Consider the following 23,417-nt stretch of genomic DNA (forward strand, 5'->3'; position numbering starts at 1 on the left):
GGCAGTCATTGTCGAGGTAGAGTGAGGTCCCTCTGGTGTTGATAGGGGCAAGACAGGCAGGCACAGTGGAGGTATAGTCAGGTGATTCTGGTGTTGATAGCGCCAAAAACAGACAGGCACTGTGGAAGTAGTCAGGTCCTCTGGTGTTGATAGGGTCAAGACAGGCAGGCCACAGTAGAGGTATAGTCAGGTTCCTCTGTTGTTGATAGGGGCAAGACAGGCAGGCACAGTGGAAGTAGTCAGGTCACCTCCAGTGTTGATAGGGTAAGACAGGCAGGCACAGTGAAAGGTATCAGGTCCCTCTGTGTTGATAGGGGCAGGACAGGCAGGCACAGTGGAGATAGAGTGAGGTCCTTCTGGTGTCGATAGGAGTAAGACAGACAGGCACAGTGGAGGTAGTCAAGTCCCTCTGGTGTTTGTAGGGCAAGACAGGCAGGGCACAGTGGAGGTATAGTCAGGTTCCTCTGTTGTTGATAGGGGCAAGACAGGCAGGCACAGTGGGAAGTAGTCAGGTCCTTCTGGTGTTGATAGGGAAAGACAGACAGGCACAGTGGAAGTAGTCAGGTCCCTCTGGTGTTGATAGGGTCAAGACAGGCAGGCACAGTGGAGATAGAGTGAGGTCCCTCTGGTCTTGATAGGGGTAAGACAGGCAGGCATTGTGGAGGTAGAGTCAGGTCCCTCTGGTCTACATAGGGGCAAGACAGGCAGGCATATGTGGAGGTAGAGTGAGGTCACCCTAGTGTTGATAGGGGCAAGACAGGCAGGCACAGTGGAGGTAGTCATGTCACCTCCGGTTGTTGATGGGAGCAAGACAGGCAGGCTCAGTGGAGATAGACAGGTCCCTCTGGTGTTGATTGGGGCAAGACAGGCCGGCATAATGGAGTAAGATAGGTTCCTCTGGTGTTGATAGGGGAGCAAGACAGGAAGGCACAGTGATGTAGTCAGGCCCCTCTGGTGTTGATAGGGGCAGGACAGACAGGCACTGTGGAGGTAGATAGGCCCCTCTGGTGTTGACAGGGGCAAGACAGACAGTACAGTGGAGGTAGAGTGAGGTCCCTCTGTTCTTGATAGGGGAAAGACAGGCAGGCATAGTGGAGGTAGAGTGAGGTCCCTCTGGTGTTGATAGGGGCAAGACAAGCAGGCACAGTGGATGTATAGTCAGGTGATTCTGGTGTTGATAGGGCCAAGACAGACAGGCACATTGGAAGTAGTCAGGTCCTGCTGGTGTTGATAGGGTCAAGAAAGGCAGGCACAGTGGAGGTAGAGTGAGGTCACTCTGGTGTTGATAGGGGCAAGACAAGACAACAGTGGAGGTAGAGTCAGGTCCCTCTGGTCTTTATAGGGGCAAGATAAGCAGGCACAGTGAGGTATAGAAAGGTCCCTCTAGTGTTGATAGTAGCAGAGACAGGCAGGCACAGTTGGAGGTATAGTCAGGTCCCTCTGGTGTTGATAGGGGCAGGACAGACAGGACAGTGGAGGTAGAGTGAGGTTCCTCTGGTGTTGATGGGGCAAGACAGGGAGGCACAGTGGAAGTAGTCAGGTCCCTCTGGTGTTGATAGGGGCAGGACAGGCAGGCACAGTTAAGGTAGAGTGAGGTCCCTCTGGTGTCGATAGGGGTAAGAAAACCAGGCAGTGTGGAGGTATAGTCAGGTCCCCTCTGGTGTTGATAAGGGAAAGACAGGCAGGTACAGTGGAGGTAGAGTCAGGTCCCTCTGGTCTTGATAGGGGCAAGACCGGCAGGCATAGTGGAGGTAGAGTAAGCACCCTCTTGTGTTGATAGGGGCAAGATAAGCAGGGCACAGTGGAGGTATAGTCAGGTCCCTCTGGTGTTGATAGGGGCAAGACAGCCAGGCACCGTGGAAGTAGTCAGGTCACCTCCGGTGTTGATAGGGGCAAGACAGGAAGGCACAGTTGAGATAGACAGGTCCCTCTGGTGTTGATAGGGGCAAGACAGGCAGGCAGAGTGGAGTTAGTTAGGTCTCTCTGGTGTCGATAGGGGCTAGACAGACAGGCACAGTGTAGGGTAGAGTCAGGTCCCTCTAGTGTTGATAGGGGCAAGACAGGCAGGCATAGTGGAAGTAGACAGGTCCCTCTGGTGTTCATAGGGGCAGACAGGCAGGTAGAGTGGAGTTAGTCAGGTCTCTCTGGTGTCGATAGGGCAAGACAGACAAGGCACAGTGGAGGTAGAGTCAGGTCTCTCTTGTGTTGATAGGGGCAAGACAGGCAGGCCACAGTGGAGGTATATTCAGGTCCCTCTGGTGTTGATAGGGGCAAGAAAGGCAGGCACATTGAAGGTAGTCAGGGCCCCTCTGGAGTTGATAGGGGCAGGACAGGCAGGCACAGTGGGGATAGGGTTGAGGTCCCTCTGGTGTTGATAGGAGCAGGCATAGTGGAGGTAGAGTCAGGTCCCGCTGGTGTTGATAAGGGAAATACAGGCAGGTACAGTGGAGGTAGAGCCAGGTCCCTATGGTGCTGATAGGGGCAACACACATCAAAATCTACAAAGGTAACTGGTATCATCAATCATCCATCACTATGTGGAACCACATGAACAAATCACCAATTGTGTTATCTCTATATCTGTAGGACCTCTGGACTATGTGAGTTTGTTAAGCATACAGACTCATTTTTGTAGTATACAGGTCCAAATTGCTTTATTAATCAAGAGGTCAATTTTAGATTTTTTTAGTTTTTGTTTTTCCTAAAATGTTTATAGACCCAAACCGTTGTTAGTTAATGCATACATCGCACAACTAATTGCATCATTTCTTGAAATGGAGCCAAACTCTCTAAATATAGACCACTTAGTAACACTTAAAATGCTTAGCTATTGGAAATGTCCCAAAGGTATACTCATCTATTACAATGTCCCGACACGATCAGGACATTGTAATAGACCGTCCTGGTCCTGAGGCCGGGCCGGCGGGTGCACAGGAAATAGCTTACCCGGGACGCCGGGTAGTGCCGAGGGTTCCTGCGGGAGCAGGCAGCCCCTTCCTTCTTTCTGACGGCCGCCACCACTGCTGGGATTGGCGGCGTAGTTCCGCGACGATCTGGCTCCTCCTCCCTGCTCCTAGGAGCCGCGCGTGCGGCTGATGGATATTCTTAAAGGAGCCATGACAGGAAGTGTCATGGCTCCCCCTGAGACTCCTCCCCTGGCTTCCTGTACTTAAGGCAAGGGCTGAGCATTCAGTCCTTGCCTTGGTATTGAGGTTCCTTCCTGAGTGTGTTCCTGTGTTCCTGGTTCTTTGTTCTTCATCCCGTTCTGCTCTCCTGCTCCATGGATTGATTCTTGGCTACTGACTTCTGGACTGGTGGACGTGTCTTCTCCTGGCTTGATCCTGGTACAGCGTTGGACCCTTCTCCTGGCTTGACCCTGGTATGGCTTTGGACCCTTCTCCTGCTTAGACCCTGGACTGGACTTGGACCCCGCCTGTATATCGAACCTCGGAACGGCTTTGGACTCTTCTACGACTCCGTCCTCAGACTGCTACGACCTGCTGGAGGCGCCAGCCGTCTGGAACCCATGACCCGCAGGAGGTGCCTGCATCCAGGCCTTTCTACAGTCTTCAGAGGAGTCGCCTAAGTCCCAGCGGCCGGACCCCTACAGGCTCCTCCTGCGGGGGTTGCGTGCTTCCAGGGTGAAGTCGTCTATCAAGTCTCTTCAAGCAGAGCGGCCTGAAGAATATGCCTGATCAGACAACCAATATTGAGAGGGAAAATACCCAGACGCCTCTGCTGTTCTGTGGCCTGTCAGAGCTGAATGAACTCTGAGTGACTTGAGCATGACTTGCAAAATGTCTCTGAGCAGGTAGACATACTGGCACCAACAAGGGAGGCCTATTCAATGGTTCACACAGAAGAAACCAACAGCGGGAGCTTCAGGCACTATCCTGTTGAAACCTCACTGGACAAGATCATTAACAGGACAAAAGGATTATCTGGAGAGTGGGGGCAAATGAGCTACATCTGGGAAAACTTGTCAGGGCAGTTCAGGGATAGGTTGTCATGACAACAGCATGATGTGTCTCTGTAAATGAGTCTTTGGGCAGTCACGTAATTCTAGAAACTTCGACAATACTGTATGTTTAACTATAAAAGAAGGGTCACTTCCTGTATTCAAGGAGATGCTGGTCGTTTTGAAAGACAAAGGGCACCCAGTATCCAGCATCTCCCAAGAACACTTATAATGCCAAATAAATTTACTTTATACCTTTTACTGAGTCTAAGTGTTCTGTGTCCCTGGCCCTAAGCATGTACTATATTATGTACATTTTTGGCGACTCTGGTGGGACCTATAGTGCGGCTATAGTTCTTTAGCTGTAGTGTGTGGATTCTGGTGGACAAATTGTACACTACGTTCTCGGACATTTAATTGGCTTTACGTCCAAAGGAAGTGTTCCCAAAGCCTTACGTGCTTTGGAGGGTTACTCGGATGACAGATGAGCTCAGAGAAGATGTTTAATGAAGTTTTTAAGAAAATAATCTGTAAGTATAAATGTTTTATTCTGGTGTACAGTGTATAGATTGTGTGTTAAATCTTGTATAAAATATTGTGTTGTAGGGCTTCTGTTTAAAAAAAAAAAACAGAGGAGAGAAAGGGGGAGGATCAGAATCAATAAGGTGACTGGGATAGAAGTTATTAAAGCAGGTCAGCGGGTCCAGATAAGGAAATTTCGAAGTTTGTTTGTAGTATATTTTTATTCAGCTGTTTCACATTTCTTTGGTGTTTAGTAAACTTTCAGTGTCCATAGGGTTCGCTGGCAACAGTGGTCTTTTGTCCTCAGACCGCATGGCTTAGAGGCTTGGTTCTGCAGCTGTTTCAAGTTACACCTATGAGGGTACGGGAGTGATTTTTCACGAAAAGTGTGAAGTTAAATAGGGTAAGTTTGAAAGTTATAATTAGTATGATAAGGAGTTTTTAGTTTGTGGATTGTTTACAAAAGTTGGGTTGTTTGCTGTCTTGTACAGGAAGGTGCTAACGGCTTTAATCTTTTAAAGCAGGCTACATGTGGTTAATTTCTTTCTTTTCCTCCTCTGATTAGCTTTAACAAGGAAGCCTATTTTCTTTGTCGGTGTGAATCTATTTATATAAGTTACGATCTTGTGTAAAAGGTTTCCTTGCTAAATAGATTAGTGATTGTAGTTAAACCTAAAATGGATATTTGTTTTATTGGAGCAGTAGGCATTCTTTGTGTAGAGCAGAGAGAAAGCGGGAGTGAGAAAAAAAAATGCGGTGCTTTTAAAACTAGAAACTGCATGGCTGGATATTATAGTTTCCAGCTGTCTGTTCCATGTGATCAGAGGTACATAAATGCATCCAGTTTATTTCAGTCCATGAGATTTATTTTTATAAGTTCATACTTAAGTTTGCTTTGGAGTTAACGCGTGATTGCTGTTAGGTTCTCATTAAACAGAGAAAGGAATCTTTCAGTTTTGTGCTGTTTTTCTTCTCCCCCCTCCCTCTCAAGATAGTACAGGGTGGAGTGGTTTACTGTAAACATGGAAACATAGCAATGATGGCGGTGGGGGGGGGGGAGAACAAGCGGTCCGTCCGGTTTGCCCAGCCAGTTTCACACATATTTTCTCTTATATTTATTTGTTTCTCTTAGCTCTTTGGTTCTATTTCCCACCATGAATGTAGGGATGCTCATATTTGCATCTAAGTTTTTAGAACTGTGTTATTAATGAGAGTTTATTGTGAAGAGATTTTAGCACAATGTGAGCTGTGTTTCATTTTTGAGAAATTCCAGATTTTCATTTGGTAAGAAAGAAAGCATGAAACTGTGTTTATTTAAAGCCATTCATAATTAGATTTGATTTCTCATTGGAAAGGGATTTATTGTCTTTTTCTTGTGTTGAAAGTGGAAGAAAGTGAATTTGATGCCATTAGCAGGGACATAGTAATGTTAAAGAGGGAAGAGATTTATTTTTATGCTGATGCGGGTAGGTAAAGTGCTTTGTCAGTAAGTTAACTATGTGTTACAGTGTCAGAATGAATATGCAGAAGGCTGTGTGGTGGGAAATTTAGAATGTTTTGGTAGAAGTAGAGAAAAAATGTGAGTCAGTTGCATTTAAACCTCTTACCATGGGTTTGCTTTTAAACACTTGTGTGAAGATATGATTTATTTTAAATTAAACACAGGTCAGAAACAAACAGAAGGCACTAATATGCATGAACTTCATGCGGCAGTATGCGTTAATTACAGTATTTATGTTATATTCTAATGATGATAGATAATATTTCTCAGTTTTGATTATACCTCACTAGATGCTAACTTTTAGATGAAGGGAATGATTGGGTTTTTGTTGATGGGAGCTTAGGTATACAGATCCGAAGGGAGAAATAGCTTAACAACAATACAATAAAACAGGGAGCTGCCTCATATATAATTGCAGGTTCTGGCTAATGCATATGAATGAGTGCTCAGGGTTGGGCACAGTAGGGAATGAATTGCTCTTGGGTATAACAAAGTCTATCCTTTAAGTGAGTTAGGAGTTTATAGCACAGAAAAAAAAAAAAAGGTTTTAGATTTGTAAATGGAAGTAGCTCTTATCACAGGGGACAGCACCTCCTAGAGGTGGAACAATAGAAAGGAAAGTAGCTTTATGACTGCTTTTTGCTGAATTAAGGTATAACAGAAGTTTGACTTTTAGGGAAACTGTAATGTCATTTTTAAATTTAATTTTAATCATTATATTCATTGTCATATGTTAGATTTCTTTTCAGGGTATCACGGCACAAAGTACATCTGTCTCCATTCCATGGGAGATGAAGATTACAGTTTTTTCCAGTTTGATTCCTTTTTCATTTTTAATAGATTTATTTTTAATTTTAATCCTGATTTTGTTTTCTTTTGTGGATCGATCCAATTCTTTTATATTTTTAAAGTACTTTTTAATTTTTTGAGCTCAAAAGTTTGTCATGTTGTCTGTTATATGTTAAATGTGTGATACGGGGAAATGAGGAATGAATGAATGCATGCATTATGTAGTCAGTTTTGTGAAATATATGTTTTAATGTAATGTCTGAGTAGTTATGTTTGTGGTTTGGACCATTGCATGATGTTTTGAAATAATGTGGGGATTATTTTGCAAATTAAATATAGGGAGTATGTGACATAATAGTATTTTCTTACTACTTAATCGGATTTGTTGTACTTTTATTTAGGTTTGAATCCATACACATGCATCTAATCTAATGAGCTAAGAGATTCTGCTCGGCCATCAGCACTGAATCCTACTAAGAACTATATACTAGAGATGTGAATCGTGTCCTCGATCGTCTTAACGATCGATTTCGGCTGGGAGGGGGAGGGAATCGTATCGCCGCCGTTTGGGTGTTTAGAGTATCGTGAAAATCATTAAAATCATGAACCGGCACACTAAAACCCCCTAAAACCCACCCCCGACCCTTTAAATTAAATCCCCCAGCCTCCCGAACCCCCCCCAAATGCCTTAAATTACCTGGGGGTCCAGCGGCGGTCCGTACCTAAATCGGGGGAAGGGGGAGGGCAGGAAAACCGGCACACTAAAACACCCTAAAACCCACCCCGACCCTTTAAATTAAATCCCCCACCCTCCCGAACCCCCCCCCCAAATGCCTTAAATTACCTGGGGTCCAGCGGCGGTCCGGAACGGCCTCCTGCAATTGAATCGTGTTGTCTTCAGCCGGCGCCATTCTGCACCGCCATTTTGCAAAATGGCGGCGCAAAATGGCGGCGGCCATAGACCAACACGATTCGACTGCAGGAGGTCGTTCCGGACCCCCGCTGGACTTTTGGCAAGTCTTGTGGGGGTCAGGAGGCCCCCCCAAGCTGGCCAAAAGTCCCTGGGAGTCCAGCGGGGGTCCGGGAGCGATCTCCTGCCGCGAATCGTTTTCCGTACGGAAAATGGCGCCGGCAGGAGATCGACTGCAGGAGGTCGTTCAGCGGGGGTTCCGGACCCCGGCTGAACGACCTCCAGCAGTCGATCTCCTGCCGGCGCCATTTTCCGTACGGAAAACGATTCGCGGCAGGAGATCGCTCCCGGACCCCCGCTGGACCCCCAGGGACTTTTGGCCAGCTTGGGGGGGGCCTCCTGACCCCCACAAGACTTGCCAAAAGTCCAGCGGGAGTCCGGAACGACCTCCTGCAGTCGAATCGTGTTGGTCTATGGCCGCCGCCATTTTGCGCCGCCATTTTGCAAAATGGCGGCGCAGAATGGCGCCGGCTGAAGACAACACGATTCAATTGCAGGAGACCGTTCCGGACCGCCGCTGGACCCCCAGGTAATTTAAGGCATTTGGGGGGGTTCGGGAGGGTGGGGGATTTAATTTAAAGGGTCGGGGGTGGGTTTTAGGGTGTTTTAGTGTGCCGGTTTTCCTGCCCTCCCCCTTCCCCCGATTTACGATTTTTTGACGATAAATCGGGGGAATTGGTATTGTATCGTGGCCCTAACGATTTTTGATGATTTAAAATATATCGGACGATATTTTAAATCGTCAAAAAACGATTCACATCCCTACTATATACGCACTGATTGCAGAAATTATCCTTGGCCACAGAAGTTATTACATACTATATGGACTGAAATGCTTACAATTTATACCTGATCTTTGCTTTTCTCTTTGTTCTGTGGGAGTGACTTTATGCAGAATCTAGGTTCTTTCATTCTCTGCCAGTACTTAGGTGTTCAAGTTTAATGTTATCATCTGAAGTGATGCTATTTTTATTAGTTTGTATGTTTCAAGTTTAGTAGTATTTTCCAGTCTTAGAATTTCTAATACTTAAATGCATATGTACTAGGTTTTTCTTTATCTTTATCTATGGAAGCTGCTGTGATCACATAGAGGGTGATGTGTTTCAGTGTGATTCAAATAGGATAATTTAGGGTTCAAGAGGGAGATCTATATATGTTTCTCTTTCACACCAGCATAAGTTATAAGCTATTCCTATTCTTTTGTTTTGCAGCTTGCATTTATGGTAATCACTTTGCTGATCTTTAATATCTCAATATTCTATTTTTTATTCTAATTTCTTCGCTGAACCCTTTTGAATATCTTTTTCCTATGACACTATCTATTAGATTTTACCTAATGACTGTTTCACTCTCTTTCACAAATATTTCTTACTAGTGTAGCCTGTGATTTTATTATGAGATTGTTCTCCTTGAAACAAATACATACCTTACATATGAGGAGCACTGTCATAGGGATCTGCAACATTCTATTACTATATCTTTTGGTATATTAATTGCTCATTGTTCTTTTCTTCTTATCTTGGCCCCTTCACTATAAACCCTATCTGTGACTTAAAATATTCTGTTTATAAGCTAGTTTGTTTCCATTTAGGATTCCAGAGGGGAAGATATCATTTTCCTTATTTCTGTTTTTTATTTGTATTACATTCCTTCCTTTCCCTGTGCAAAGACTCACACTGATGGTTTATCAATCCTGCAAAGTACATTATTTTGTTTTAGATTACATAATATGCTAAAGACTTTCTCACAGAGTCAGCTTTAACTTGTTTTTATGATTATCCCCAAATACACTTAGACTTACCATCATCTAAGAAGGGTATTAGCCCCACTTCCCTAGAAGTATCTGAAGACGAAGCAGTATTACTAGCCCTCATCTACCTTAATAACTTATACCCCTTGACCGAAACTGGTTTAGAAACCTTGCCATCCACAGCTGTATCATCTCTTGGACAGGTGACTGCCATAAGTTGAATTAGGACTGTCCATACAGTGATTGCTTTCACTGCTACAGGTTGTTGTCATAATACTGCATAGCACCATCAATACCCTACAGAACTAGCATGATGTTTTGGACTTTTGATATGCCTTTGCCTACCATGCATATGCCTCTGCTTTCGATGATTTGGATCTTCCATCACTGCAGCCTATGACCAGAATATGTCTTATGCTTTGCAACACCTTTATAACTCATCCCATATTATCTACGCACTACACGGTATGAGTCCTTCTGTTTCCTTTACTTTTCTGGTAATGTGCATTGATTATATCCCTGCTTGCCATTTTAATGAATATTATCCTGGGTAGTTGTTCACAATAACAGTATTCATTGAAAAGACTTGCCCAGTATACCTAGTATTATATGAGAAACATAATACTTTCATACTGGTCTCTCTTTGTTCTTATCTTTACATGTTATACCACTATTATATAATTACTTGACTCTGAAAGATAACATATGTGGGCTTGCTATTATGAAGTATGTCCTTTTTTATAATGCAGGTATCCATACAGCTCAATTATAGAGCTAATGGCTACCTAGTGAAAATTAGTTATGCTGATTATTTTTTGTCAATTCATGAGTACATGTCTGCCTATGAGTCTCATTTACTTTAAGGGGGAATCTAGAGGGATAACACACACACAAGGTTAGTTGTTAGCTTACATATTTAGCCCATTTGCCATAGTCACTTCTCACTGTTCTGTTTTCACCTTTGGTACTTGGGTGTGCCACCTTTACCATTGAAGGTGCCACAAGAGGGAAATGAAGAATATGCCTGATCAGACAACCAATATTGAGAGGGAAAATACCCAGGCGCCTCTGCTGTTCTGTGGCCTGTCAGAGCTGAATGAACTCTGAGTGACTTGAGCATGACTTGCAAAATGTCTCTGAGCAGGTAGACATACTGGCACCAACAAGGGAGGCCTATTCAATGGGTCACACAGAAGAAACCAACGGCAGGAGCTTCAAGCACTATCCTGTTGAAACCTCACTGGACAAGATCATTAACAGGACAAAAGGATTATCTGGAGAGTGGGGGCAAATGAGCTACATCTGGGAAAACTTGTCAGGGCAGTTCAGGGATAGGTTGTCATGACAACAGCATGATGTGTCTCTGTAAATGAGTCTTTGGGCAGTCACGTAATTCTAGAAACTTCAACAATACTGTATGTTTAACTATAAAAGAAGGGTCACTTCCTGTATTCAAGGAGATGCTGGTCATTTTGAAAGACAAAGGGCACCCAGTATCCAGCATCTCCCAAGAACACTTATAATGCCAAATAAAATTTACTTTAAACCTTTTACTGAGTCTAAGTGTTCTTGTGTCCCTGGCCCTAAGCATGTACTATTATTATGTACAGGCCTCACCCTTCGATGGTAGCTATCTACCTCGAAACAGGGGTCCACTTTCATAACACCATTCAGACTGATCTCACAGTACTGACCATTGCTTGCTCATGACTACTCTTGATTGATGCCTGGACCTGACCTCTGCCTGTTCTCTGACTACTCCTGATAGTTGCCTTGAACTTGACCTCTGCCTGACCACTGACTTCTCCTGATTGCTGCCTGGAATGTAACCTCTGCCTGACCTGACTACTTCCTGATTGACTACAGGTACTGACCCCTGCTTCGGCTGACCATCCTGAACTGTTACTCTGGCCTTGATCCTCGCTATCCACTCAGACTTTCTGTTTTGGCCTCCTGTGACCTCTGGACATTCTTGTTTGGACATCGACCGTGCACCCTTGTTCATGGTGGGCACTCCTCTGCACTTCCTCTCTAGGAGATCCTGCGAGGCCCACCCCGGGTTGCTTTTGGTGAAGCTCCAGCTAGCCTCTGTCTCTTCCTGTGCTCCACCTCCTGGTGGCAGGCTCTCCCCGGCTCCTACCGGAGGGCTGTACCAATCCTGCACCAGGCCAAGGGTCCACCTCCAGCACAACAGAAATGATCCAGACACTGTGCAAGACCTCCCCTCGGGTGCTACGAAAAGTAGCGTGTAATACCAGCAGGGCAACAAAAAAAAGAAAAAAAAGTGATCATAAATATAATAACACAATTTAGAGTGAAAAAAAAGACAAACATATGCACAAACCTTGAGCCGAAAGCCATTCGCTATTAAGACAATAAAATGGGCCTCTTAGCAGTGCTAAACACCAGAGAGATCCTGCCGGATTAGTTGAAAAGGGAAAAAAGCAAAAATGGAAGGAAAACCCCCATTGTAAAGCCATCTGTCCTACACTCAGTGAGTTGAGAGGAAGGCCAAAAACTTCGGACCAACAAAAAAAACCAAAACATATATATAAAAAATAAATCCCATTGAGGTTATCGAGCAAAACAAGGCTGACACGGAAGATGGCATATATCAAAGAAAAGAAACGCTGGCCAATAAGAAATCTCCCAGTGTCCAATCACACAAACCGGAGAAACCAAGAATAATTGCAGCAGTAGAGACAGCCGAGATTGAAGTTGCTTCCATGTCTCGCTCAGGTCACCATTCCAGATGACTCCTCCAGAGATGAGAGATATGCCTCCAAGGCCTCCAGGGCCTCAAAGGTTTTGTTTTGACTATGGCAAGTAACCCTCATATGGGCTGGATATAGCAGACCAAAACAAGCACCTAAAGCTTCCAGGCATGGGTGTAATATCAGAAAGGCCTTCCTAGGGGCCGATGTAGATTTTGCCAGATCAGGAACAAAGAGAATCATACTGCCTTGGTAAGAGATTGGCACCTTGGCCTGTGCAGTCAATAATATTTCCAATACTTGTGGGAATCGCAGTAGTTTGAGGATAATAGGCTGCAGATGCTTGAAGTGTGTTGGCTGCCAAGAAGAATACGGTGAGCACGTTCAATATCTAAAGGAAAATCTATTTTGAGGTGAAGACATGCGGGAATGAGCTCGGTCAGGAACGTTATGATATCAGAGCCTTCCGATCCTTCTGAAATTTCTAACAGGTGAATATTATTCTGCCTGTTTGATGCGTCCGTCGCTGCTCAACGTCCTCACTCTGCCCTCTTTACCTCTGTGGCGACTCCCTCCGGGTCTGATGGACAGCTGGCTGCCGCGGCGTCTCCATGCCATCTCCCTCCGGCGTCCCCAGACCGGATCGACGTTGCAGATCCGCCATGTTGCCTGAAGACCTAGGGTGTGCTCTCTGATTGAAGTACCAGCAAGAGCGCGAACCTCAGTGGCGTCCCCCTGAGTTGACGTCATCTGCTTCCAATATTTAAAGGTCTCTATTTCACTATCTAACTGAGTTAGCAAGGGGATTGCTTCGGCTACACCTCCCAACCTACTCTGCCTCCTCGGACTTACCAGAGGTTCCCGCTCCTCGGGAGCCTCGCTCTTTTTCTTACTTTCAGATTACAGATAAGAACCGGTACTCGCTCCTCGAGGACCCATGTTCCTGAACACTCTGTAGATTCTCTACTGCTTGGAAGCTATCGCTGCTACAAACAATTGTGAGTTACCATCGTTCTCTCAGAGCTTTCCCTGGAACCAGGTACTCGCTCCTCAAGGGCCTAAACCTGTCAAGCTTCTGAGCTTCCTTGAGACCTTATGTGAGTTTTGTCATCTAGTTCTGTTCATGAACGCTGCCTACTCTGCCTACTCACTTTCTACAGTTTCTCAACAGGTCAGCCATCCTGGATCACTGTTCCAGTACCTGAGGGACTACAGCCCTGCTGGGCATATCAGCTCACTACTGCCACCTCTGGTGTTTTCAAAAACCTGTTTAATAAAAAAACTACTGTGTGGCTGTTTCCATACTAAAGCCTAGCTGGTGGTCCCTCTCGGGGTATCCTCCCGGGGGTGTGGTCATCTGCCACCTGCCGAGGGATCCACCCACAACTATATCAGATTCATTACAGATTGCTACTTCTTCGCAAGACGATATCTGAGACACTACAAGATTGCTAACTCCTCCTTCTTTAGGAGCCAATAAGAACAGATTGCTACTCTGCAGATTTCTAACACTGTTTCTGTTGGAGAGGTCTTTGAGATCCTGTTGCAAGTGCTCCACTTTTTGCAAGAGAATGGGAAGCTGCGCAGATGTTAAAAGCAGAGATTCTGTTTGCGCTTCTACCCCTTCATGGCCGGAAGCGAAATTAGAGAAGCATTGCAATAATTCCGAGAGGTCCTCGTGGATCGCAACAGTAGAGTCCATGTTATTTTGGAGCATTTCTTTTAGTGATCTATGCTCTGTTAGGACGGGGTCCACCTATGCCATCTTCCTCATAGAGGAGGACTTGTCAGGAGATGTAGGGTAGGCCTTTGCTCGTTTAGTTCCTCCTCCGGTTGCAAAGGCTGCCTCTATCTTCCCAGACTTTGACACTGACATTATAGATGTGCAAATGAAGCAAAAAAGATGCTGCTCAGTGTAGATTTAAGAGCAGAGATATCCCATACATGTGTGGATCTCTCAGAGCAGATGGATCACGCGGCCATCTTGGTCGCTGCTCAAGAGCACCCCCAATTGCCTTGTGTTTTATTTATTTATTTAAAAAATTGTACATGCAGAATCCAACATTCACAGCAGGGTACAAGAACATGCATAATAAAAACAAAAATATATCTAGCAATTGATATCAATAAATGAATAGACTGCATCCCATACCAAACATCAGCCTTCATTGAACTTAGCTAAAGTAACAACTTAGTAAAGCATAGAGAACATTATCAAATGAAAGCATGTCTACAAACCCTGATAACAACATTAGAACATAAGAACTTGCCATGCTGGGTCAGACCAAGGGTCCATCAAGCCCAGCATCCTGTTTCCAACAGAGGCCAAACCAGGCCACAAGAACCTGGCAATTACCCAAACACTAAGAAGATCCCATGCTTTCTGAAGGTTTGAATGCACTAAATTATACTTTTAGGCCCTGTGATGTTTTCCTGAGTTGAAGTCCCTCAGTAGTTTGCATATAATAAGTAATTTATGATGTGCCATCTTCAAGAAGAGACCTATAAGGACCTGGAAGCTAACATGGTAATGTCTATCTGTTGGAGGGAGACTGACCTAGGGGCCCAGATAAACCAGTACCTCCAGGGAGAAATGGCCATCAGCTGACGCACATAATATGCAAACCTGCACATCCCTGGAAAGCACAATGGCAATGATTAATAGAGTAAAGGGGTATGGAAGACTCCATGAGAGATTATGGCAGCAGACTTACAAATATGTGGGGAGACAGGAATTTAATCTGAGGGTCAGAGACTGTTCAGGGTCAGACAGAGGGGATGAACAAGAGTGCTAGGTTCAATCATTAGAATTTCCTGTTGAAGTTAGCTGGTAACATTATTATCTCATTTCTTTTGGATGATTGAATAGAAAATAACACAACTATGAAAGAATTCTGTCTTCCATAGGACTGTGAAAGTAAATAAAATATTTATATGAACTGCTATGGTAAAAGGCTTCATGTCCAAGGGATAATTTGTCCATTTAGACTTTATTGTATGGATTTCACCAGGCAGAACAATAAGCCTTTTTCTTTTGCCATATTTAATTTAATGTATTAATTTACAAACTGCAATTCCGTTTGAAAATGTTTACTGAAGGCAGGATTCAAGACAGCAAAGCTTCCACAAGCAAGTTACATTTAAAAAAAAAAATGCAACATCAATACAATCATTACAAATTATACACAAAATAATTATGCCTCCACTAACAGGCTACATAGATTTAACTTGTAATTCAACAAGATGATATAAAAAAGATGGGACAAGATAAAGAATCTCTAAAGGGAATGATGTTCCTATGCAAATTTTCCTCATCAAAGCCACATATGGAATTTTTTCTTCCTATAGATGCCACGGAGTGCATGAAGTGCCCCGATGACCAATGGCCTACCAGGAGACAAGATGGATGCCAGAAGAAGACCATTGAATTTCTCTCCTATCAAGAACCATTGGGCATTGTTTTGGCTGCTTTCTCAGTGCTTGGTGCCCTGATGCCAGCTGCTATCCTTGTTGTCTTCATCCAGAACCGCCACACCCCAGTTGTGAAAGCAAACAACCGTGAACTCAGCTATCTCCTGTTATTAACTCTCATCCTGTCCTTTGGGTGCTCATTAGTGTTCATAGGCCACCCCACAAAACTGACCTGCTTGCTGCGTCAGATGGCATTTGGCATTGTATTTGTTATATGTATTTCTTGCCTGCTGGCCAAGACCATCATGGTGGTCATAGCCTTCAAGGCCACCAAGCCAACCAGCAACTTAAAGTTATGGGTGGGTCCACGACTGCCCAACGCCCTGGTATTAGCCTGCAGCCTCGTCCAGGTCCTTATCTGTGTCACTTGGCTGATAGTGGCTCCCCCATTTTTCCAAATGAGCATGAAATCCCAGATGGGAAAGATAGTCCTTGAATGCAATGAAGGATTATTGGCTGCATTCTACTGCATGCTGGGATACATGGGCTTGTTGTCTACTGTTAGCTTCATTGTAGCCTTTTTAGCTAGAAAGTTGCCCGATAGCTTTAATGAGGCTAAGTTCATCACCTTCAGCATGCTTATATTCATTGCTGTCTGGATCTCTTTTATTCCTGCTTATCTAAGCACAACAGGAAAATACACAGTGGCTGTGGAAATATTTGCAATATTGTCCTCCAGTGTTGGGTTGTTGGGTTGTATATTCTTCCCCAAATGTTATATCATCCTAATCAGACCAGACATGAACACCAAGGAATACCTAATGGGGAAAGCCATAGGGAGCCTCAAGTAAACAATGTATTTGAATTGTATCATATTCATTAATAAACATCTGAGTTTGCATGATGTAATCGTGTTTTCTTAAAATACAGTTTCTTGAAGCAGCAGCCCTAGTAAATAAGGACTTGCTTGACAGTTGATCTAAAAAAATCACCCCTCTGTGAAGCTGAATATTAAAACTTAGAAGTAACAAGGTTGAATCAACACATTTATTTATTTATTTTAAAAATGCTTGTGTACCATTTCTTTATAGGGAAGTATTGAAGCATTTTCCAATAAAAACGTACATAATAAAATAAGATCTACAACAACACAAATCATTAAGACAACGTGAACATAAGGCAATATGTTTCTCATAAAAAGGAGGGGTTACATAAACTCACATCAAAACTAGAGAAATGGAGCCTTAAGTAGGAGCTAAATGATTAAATGCCAAGCTGCAGAAATAGGATTTTAATTTTTTTTTTATTCTTTAGAGCTGGAGTCAAGCCTTAAGGAATCATGGAGAGAATTCCATAATATAGGACCTGCAACGGAGAAGGCACACTTTCTTAAATCTAAACTGGCTAGTTTTATGAAAGGTACTTCAAGGAGACTTGTTTAATGAACAAAGATGACAAATCAGTTGATAAATATGTAAACTTGAACATAACCAAATTGACAAAGTTGTATAACGGAAATTGTGAATAATCATAATGATTTAGTATTGAATGCGGTAAGAGACAGGCAGCCAAAGTACTGAAGCAAGAACAGGTGTTATATGATCGCAATGCTTTGCATCAACCAAGATGTGTGCAGCAGCATTTTGGATCAGTTGAAGGGGGCAGATAGTAGTCAGTGGATGGAAGACCTAGGTATAGAGCATTGCAGTAATCAAGGCCTGTAAGAATTAGGGCCTGTAATATAGTCCGGAAATCATATGGATATAGTAGTGGCTTAAGGCGCTTTAGTAGATGAATCTTGAAAAATGATGTTTTAAACGAAGCAGAAATATTGTTAGACATGGATAGAGCAGAGTCAATGGTGATTCTGAGATTACAGACTTTCATTGTAATACATAGAAACATAGAAACATAGAAATGACGGCAGAAGAAGACCAAATGGCCCATCCAGTCTGCCCAGCAAGCTTCACACATTTTTTCTCTCATACTTATCTGTTTCTCTTAGCTCTTGGTTCTATTTCCCTTCCACCCCCACCTTTAATGTAGAGAGCAGTGATGGAGCTGCATCCAAGTGAAATATCTAGCTTGATTAGTTAGGGGTAGTAGCTGCCGCAATAAGCAAGCTACACCCATGCTTATTTGTTTTACCCAGACTATGTTATACAGCCCTTATTGGTTGTTTTTCTTCTCCCCTGCCGTTGAAGCAGGGAGCTATGCTGGATATGCGTGAAGTATCAGTCTTCTCCCATGCTGTTGAAGCAGAGAGCCATGCTGGATGTGCATCGAAAGTGAAGTATCAGGCACATTTGGTTTGGGGTAGTAACCGCCGTAACAAGCCAGCTACTCCTCGCTTTGTGAGTGTGAACCCTCTTTTCTTCTCCCCTGCCGTTGAAGCAGAGAGCTCTGCTGGATGTGTGAAGTATCAGTTTTTCTTCTCCCCTGCCGTTGAATCAGAGAGCTATGCTGTATATGCATTGAAAGTGAAGTATCAGGCTTATTTGATTTGGGGTAGTAACCGCCGTAACAAGCCAGCTACTCCCCTCTTTGTGAGTGTGAATCCTTTTTTCCACATTTCCTCTTGCTGTTGAAGCTTAGAGCGATGTTCGAGTCACAGTAAACATGTGTATGTTTATTTAATAAGGGTATTGACTCCAGGCAGTAGCCATCATTCTGGCGAGTCACCCACTCTTCATTGGCAGCCTCTTGACTTTATGGATCCACAGTGTTTATCCCACGCCCCTTTGAAGTCCTTCACAGTTCTGGTCTTCACCATATCCTCCGGAAGGGCATTCCAGGCATCCACCACCCTCTCCGTGAAGAAATACTTCCTGACATTGGTTCTGAATCTTCCTCCCTGGAGCTTCAAATCGTGACCCCTGGTTCTGCTGATTTTTTTCCTACGGAAAAGGTTTGTCGTTGTCTTTTGATCATTAACACCTTTCAAGTATCTGAAAGTCTGTATCATATCACCTCTGCTCCTCCTTTCCTCCAGGGTGTACATATTTAGATTCTTCAATCTCTCCTCGTACGGCATCCGATGAAGATCCTCCACCTTCCTGGTCGCCCTTCTCTGTACCGCCTCCATCTTGTCTTTGTCTTTTTGAAGATACGGTCTCCAGAACTGAACACAGTACTCCAGGTGAGGCCTCACCAAGGACCTGTACAAGGGAATAATCACTTCCCTTTTCTTACTCGATATTCCTCTCTCTATGCAGCCCAGCATTCTTCTGGCTTTAGCTATCGCCTTGTCGCATTGTTTCGCCGACTTCAGATCATTAGACACCATCACCCCAAGGTCCCTCTCCTGCTCCGTGCACATCAGCCTTCCCCCCCCCCCCCCCCCCCCCCCACCCCCCCCCCCCATCGAATACAGTTCATTCGGATTTCCACTCCCCATATGCATGACTTTGCACTTCTTGGCATTGAATCTCAGCTGCCATATCTTCGACCACTCTTTCAGTTTCCTTAGATCTCGTCTCATTCTCTCCACTCCTTCCGGCGTGTCCACTCTGTTGCAGATCTTAGTGTCATCTGCAAAAAGACAAACCTTACCTTCTATCCATCCGCAATGTCGCTCTCAAAGATATTGAACAGGACCGGTCCCAACACCGATCCTTGCGGTACACCACTTAAAACCGCTCTCTCTTCAGAGAAGGTTCCATTTACCATCACACATTGTCTTCTGTCCGTCAACCAATTTGCAATCCAGGTCACCACCTCGGCACTCACTCCCAAGCTTCTCGTTTTATTCACCAGTCTCCTGTGCGGAACCGTATCAAAAGCTTTGCTGAAATCCAAGTATATGATATCGAGCGCTCTTCCTCGATCCAATTCCTTGGTTACCCAGTCAAAAAAGTCAATCAGATTTGTCTGACAGGATCTTCCCCTGGTGAATCCATGCTGCCTCTGGTCCATCAATTCTCCCGACTGTAGATAGTTCACTATTCTCTCTTTCAACAGTGACTCCATTACTTTTCCCACCACTGAAGTGAGGCTAACCGGTCTGTAGTTACCAGTCTCCTCTCTGTTCCCACTCTTGTGAAGCGGGACCTCCACCGCTCTTCTCCAATCACTCGGCACCACACCCGTTTCTAGGGATCTATTGAACAGGTCGCACAGCGGTCCCGCCAGCACATCTCTGAGCTCTGGGGATAGTATAATTATTAAGGTGAAGGTAAGTAGGAGGTCGACAGTGGAATAGTGGACAGTAGGGATGTGAATCGTTTTTGAACGATTAAAATTATCATCAGATAATTTTAAAATTATCCTAAATCATTAGAGTGCACGATACAATACAAATGCCCCCGATTTATCGTCATAAATCATCCTAAATCATTAAATAGGGCACGGGAATTATTTGGGGGAGGGCGGGAAAACTGGCACACCAAAACAACCCCTAAACCCACCCCGACCCTTTAAAACCAATTCCTTACCCTCCCCCACCCTCCGGAACCCCCCCCCCCCAAAATGTTAAATTACCTGGTGGTCCAGTGGGGGGGGGGGGTCCCGGTGCGATCTCCCCCTTTCGGGCCATTGGCGCCATTTTGGCTGCCACTAATTAAAATGGCGCCGATGGTCAGATTAAAAAAACCCCACCCAACCCTTTAAATCGACTCCTCTTAGCCTCCCCCACCCTCCCGACCCCGCCCCCCCCATAACCTTTTAAAATTACCTGGTGGTCCAGGGGGGCCTCGGGGAGCTATTTCCCTTTCCCAGGCATCAGCTGAGCTAAAAAAAAAATGGCGCCGATGCCCCTTTGCGCTTACCATGTGACAGGGTATCCGTGCCATTGGCCGGCCCCTGTCACATGGTAGGAGCACTGGATTGCCGGCCCCATCTTTAAAGATGGCGTCGGCCATCTGTACTCATCAGCCCCTATTATAGAGTATAGTATAATAGGGGCTGATGAGTAAAGATGGCCGGCGCCATCTTTAAAGATGGCGCTGGCCATCAGCCCCTGGGCTTGATGGACCCTTGGTCTGACCCAGTATGGCATTTTCTTATGTTCTTATGTTCTTATGGTGGCCGTCAATGAAAGAGGACACTGTTGTATATGTAGCTGCCTGTTCCAATTGTGCCAGACAAAAATCTGAGCCCGGACGTCCTTGGGGCCTGCTTCAACCCTTGTCAGTACCAGATGAGCCCTGGACTCACATTGCCACAGACTTTGTGTTGGACTTATCACTCTCTGGAGGCAACAATACCATCTGGGTAACAGTGGACCGTTTCTCAAAGATGGCTCACTTTGTGGCTCTTCCTGGCTTGCCTACAGCTATGGAACTTGAAAAACTATTCATCAGCCACATCTTTCGCCTGCACAGCATGCCTAAACACATCGTCTCAGATAGAGGTGTCCAATTCACAGCTAAATTCTGGAAGGCATTGTGCAAGAAGTTTGATATCACTCTCGACTTCACCTCATCCTACCATCCTCAGTCAAATGGTCAAACTGAGAGGATGAACCATACCCTCAAGCAGTTCCTCCGTGCCTGCATTGGTTCACATCAGAATGACTGGGCTGAACTGTTACCATGGGCCGAGTTCACCATCAACTCCCATCCAGCAACATCTACTGGATCTACACTTTTCAAAGTGGTCTATGGACGACTAACCTTACCATCTTTCAGTGTCATCCCCGACAGCTCAATCTAGTGCCAATGAAATTCAACAACTATGGAAGAAGACTAAGGTGATGCTCCATAAATCTGGACTCTGAGCTAAAAAGGGTTATGACGCTCATCACTGCAAGGCTCGTTGACTTCAAGTCTGGTGACAAGGTCTGGCTGTCTACAAAACACCTCAGACTCAAGCTACCATCAGCTCGCTTCACTCCACGCTGTGTCGGACCCTTTCCCATCCTCTGACGTCTGTGTAATCTCACTTACAGTCTACGTCATCCTCAAGCAATTAAGATTCATAACGCATTTCATGTCTCACTACTGAAACCGCTCATTCTCAACAAATTTACCACCAAGACACCTGATCCTACGCCTGTAGACGCAGAAGAGGACATCGAGTACAAAGTAGATGCAATCCTTGATGTAAGAAAGAGAGGCAGAGTTTGGGAATACCTCCTGTCATAGGAGGGTTATAGACCTGAAGAAAACTCATGGGAACCTTTGGCTAATATCATGGACAAGGAGATGCTGAATCAGTTCCAGCGATCGCATCATCAGAAACCAAGACCAGGTAGGGCGTCTGGAGGACGACCTATGAAGGGGGGTACTGTTGCGTCTGTCAGACTCAGATGGCTTTGTCCTTTGTGCCTCACCTCAATTCTCGCTTTCTCCACTAGCCTTGGGAAGATGGCTACCACCGCATCTGCAAGCCGGACTCCCCGGCATCCCCGGAATGGCTATGACAAGGCATTCTGCCATGTTACTCCTGAGGGCCTCCTAGGGTGTCTTCGCGTGCACCACCCACGTCTTTATTCCAGCTATGGCGTGAACCTCGGGGGCATCCCCCTCGAGTGACGTCATGCCATCCAGGTATTTAGCCTGCCCTTCGTTTGCTGACTGATTGAGTTAGCAAGGACTGGACTTGTCCGGTCTGAGCTACTCTGCCACTAGAAGCTCCGAGGTTCTACTAACTTGGGTACCCACTCCTCGGGGGCCCTATGCTTATTTTCAGGTGCCTATCCAGGGATCCCGGTACTTGCTCCTCGAGGGCCTGTGCTGTCTATCTTGGTGCCTGTGAGCTAACTACTTCTGCCTGCTGGAATCGTCATCTATACAGCTACAGTGTTGTGAGTAACTTAACCTTTGCCAGTCTGTCTCACCTACAGCTCCATATTGAAAACCTGCATCGGAGCTCCCTACACCACCATTGTGGGACGGGTCTCCTCAACCGAGGACCCCTAGACTGCTGCTACAGAATCAACTCACTACTGCCACCTCTGGTGGTAATTACAAGCTGTTTAATAAAAGACAATCTTCTGTGTTTGTGCGTTCTGAGTCTAGCATGGTACTGCAGTTCCTCACGGGGCTCCTCCCCGTGGGAGTGGCCATCACTGCAGCACCCAAGAATCACCCAAACACCTCAAAACCATAACATGAATTTGTTGAGTGTGTATAGTTAGGAAAGACCTAAACCAGTTCGAACATAAGAACATAAGATATGTCATACTGGGTCAGACCAATGGTCAAACAGGCGCAATATCCTGTTTCCAACAGTGGCCAATCCAAGTCACACGTATCTGGCAAGTACCCAAACTTAAGAAAAATCACAAGCTACTATTGCTTATTAATTACTGTAATATCATTTCACGGATTTTTCCTCTAGGAACTTATCCAAACCTTTTTTAAACCCAGTTACACTAACTGCTATAACCACATCCTCTGGCACTGAATTCCAAAGCTTAACTATGTGCCGAGTGAAAAAGAATTTTCTTCATGTTGTTTTACATGAGCTACTTGCTAACTACATGGAGTGCCCCCTGGTCCTTCTATTATCTGAGAGAGTAAATAACCAATTTACATTATCTTGTGCAAGTCCTTTCATGATTTTTTAGACTTCTATCATATTGCCCCCTAAGTTGTCTCTTCTCCAAACTGATTCTCAAAATGATGTCATTTAATTTAAACAGTATTCCATTAAAAAACTAATGGTTACCAAATGTAATAAATTAATCAATTAAATTAATTAATTTCAAATTTATTTTTGTTCATTTTTAAACAATTTTCTTATCATGTGGATACCCCAAACATCCCCAAAATATTCATAAATATACAACACATATACCCATAAAATACATGTATCCATTCATTCACACCATGCACACATACTTAAAATCCCCAACATAT

At 44.6% G+C, this 23,417-nt stretch overlaps 1 protein-coding gene across 1 annotated transcript in view; it reads left to right on the forward strand.

Annotated features, from left to right (window-relative positions):
* The window catches only part of LOC115081146 (extracellular calcium-sensing receptor-like), a 49,240-nt gene extending 32,774 nt beyond the window's left edge, over positions 1-16,466 (forward strand). The window contains exon 5 of the mRNA XM_029585652.1: positions 15,553-16,466. Within this exon, the coding sequence (XP_029441512.1) occupies positions 15,553-16,466 (914 nt within the window). The remainder of the gene's footprint in view (positions 1-15,552) is intronic.
* Positions 16,467-23,417: the final 6,951 nt, after the last annotated feature.

The sequence above is a fragment of the Rhinatrema bivittatum genome, chromosome 19, assembly GCF_901001135.1.
Source record: "Rhinatrema bivittatum chromosome 19, aRhiBiv1.1, whole genome shotgun sequence".
NCBI classification, from domain to species: domain Eukaryota; kingdom Metazoa; phylum Chordata; class Amphibia; order Gymnophiona; family Rhinatrematidae; genus Rhinatrema; species Rhinatrema bivittatum.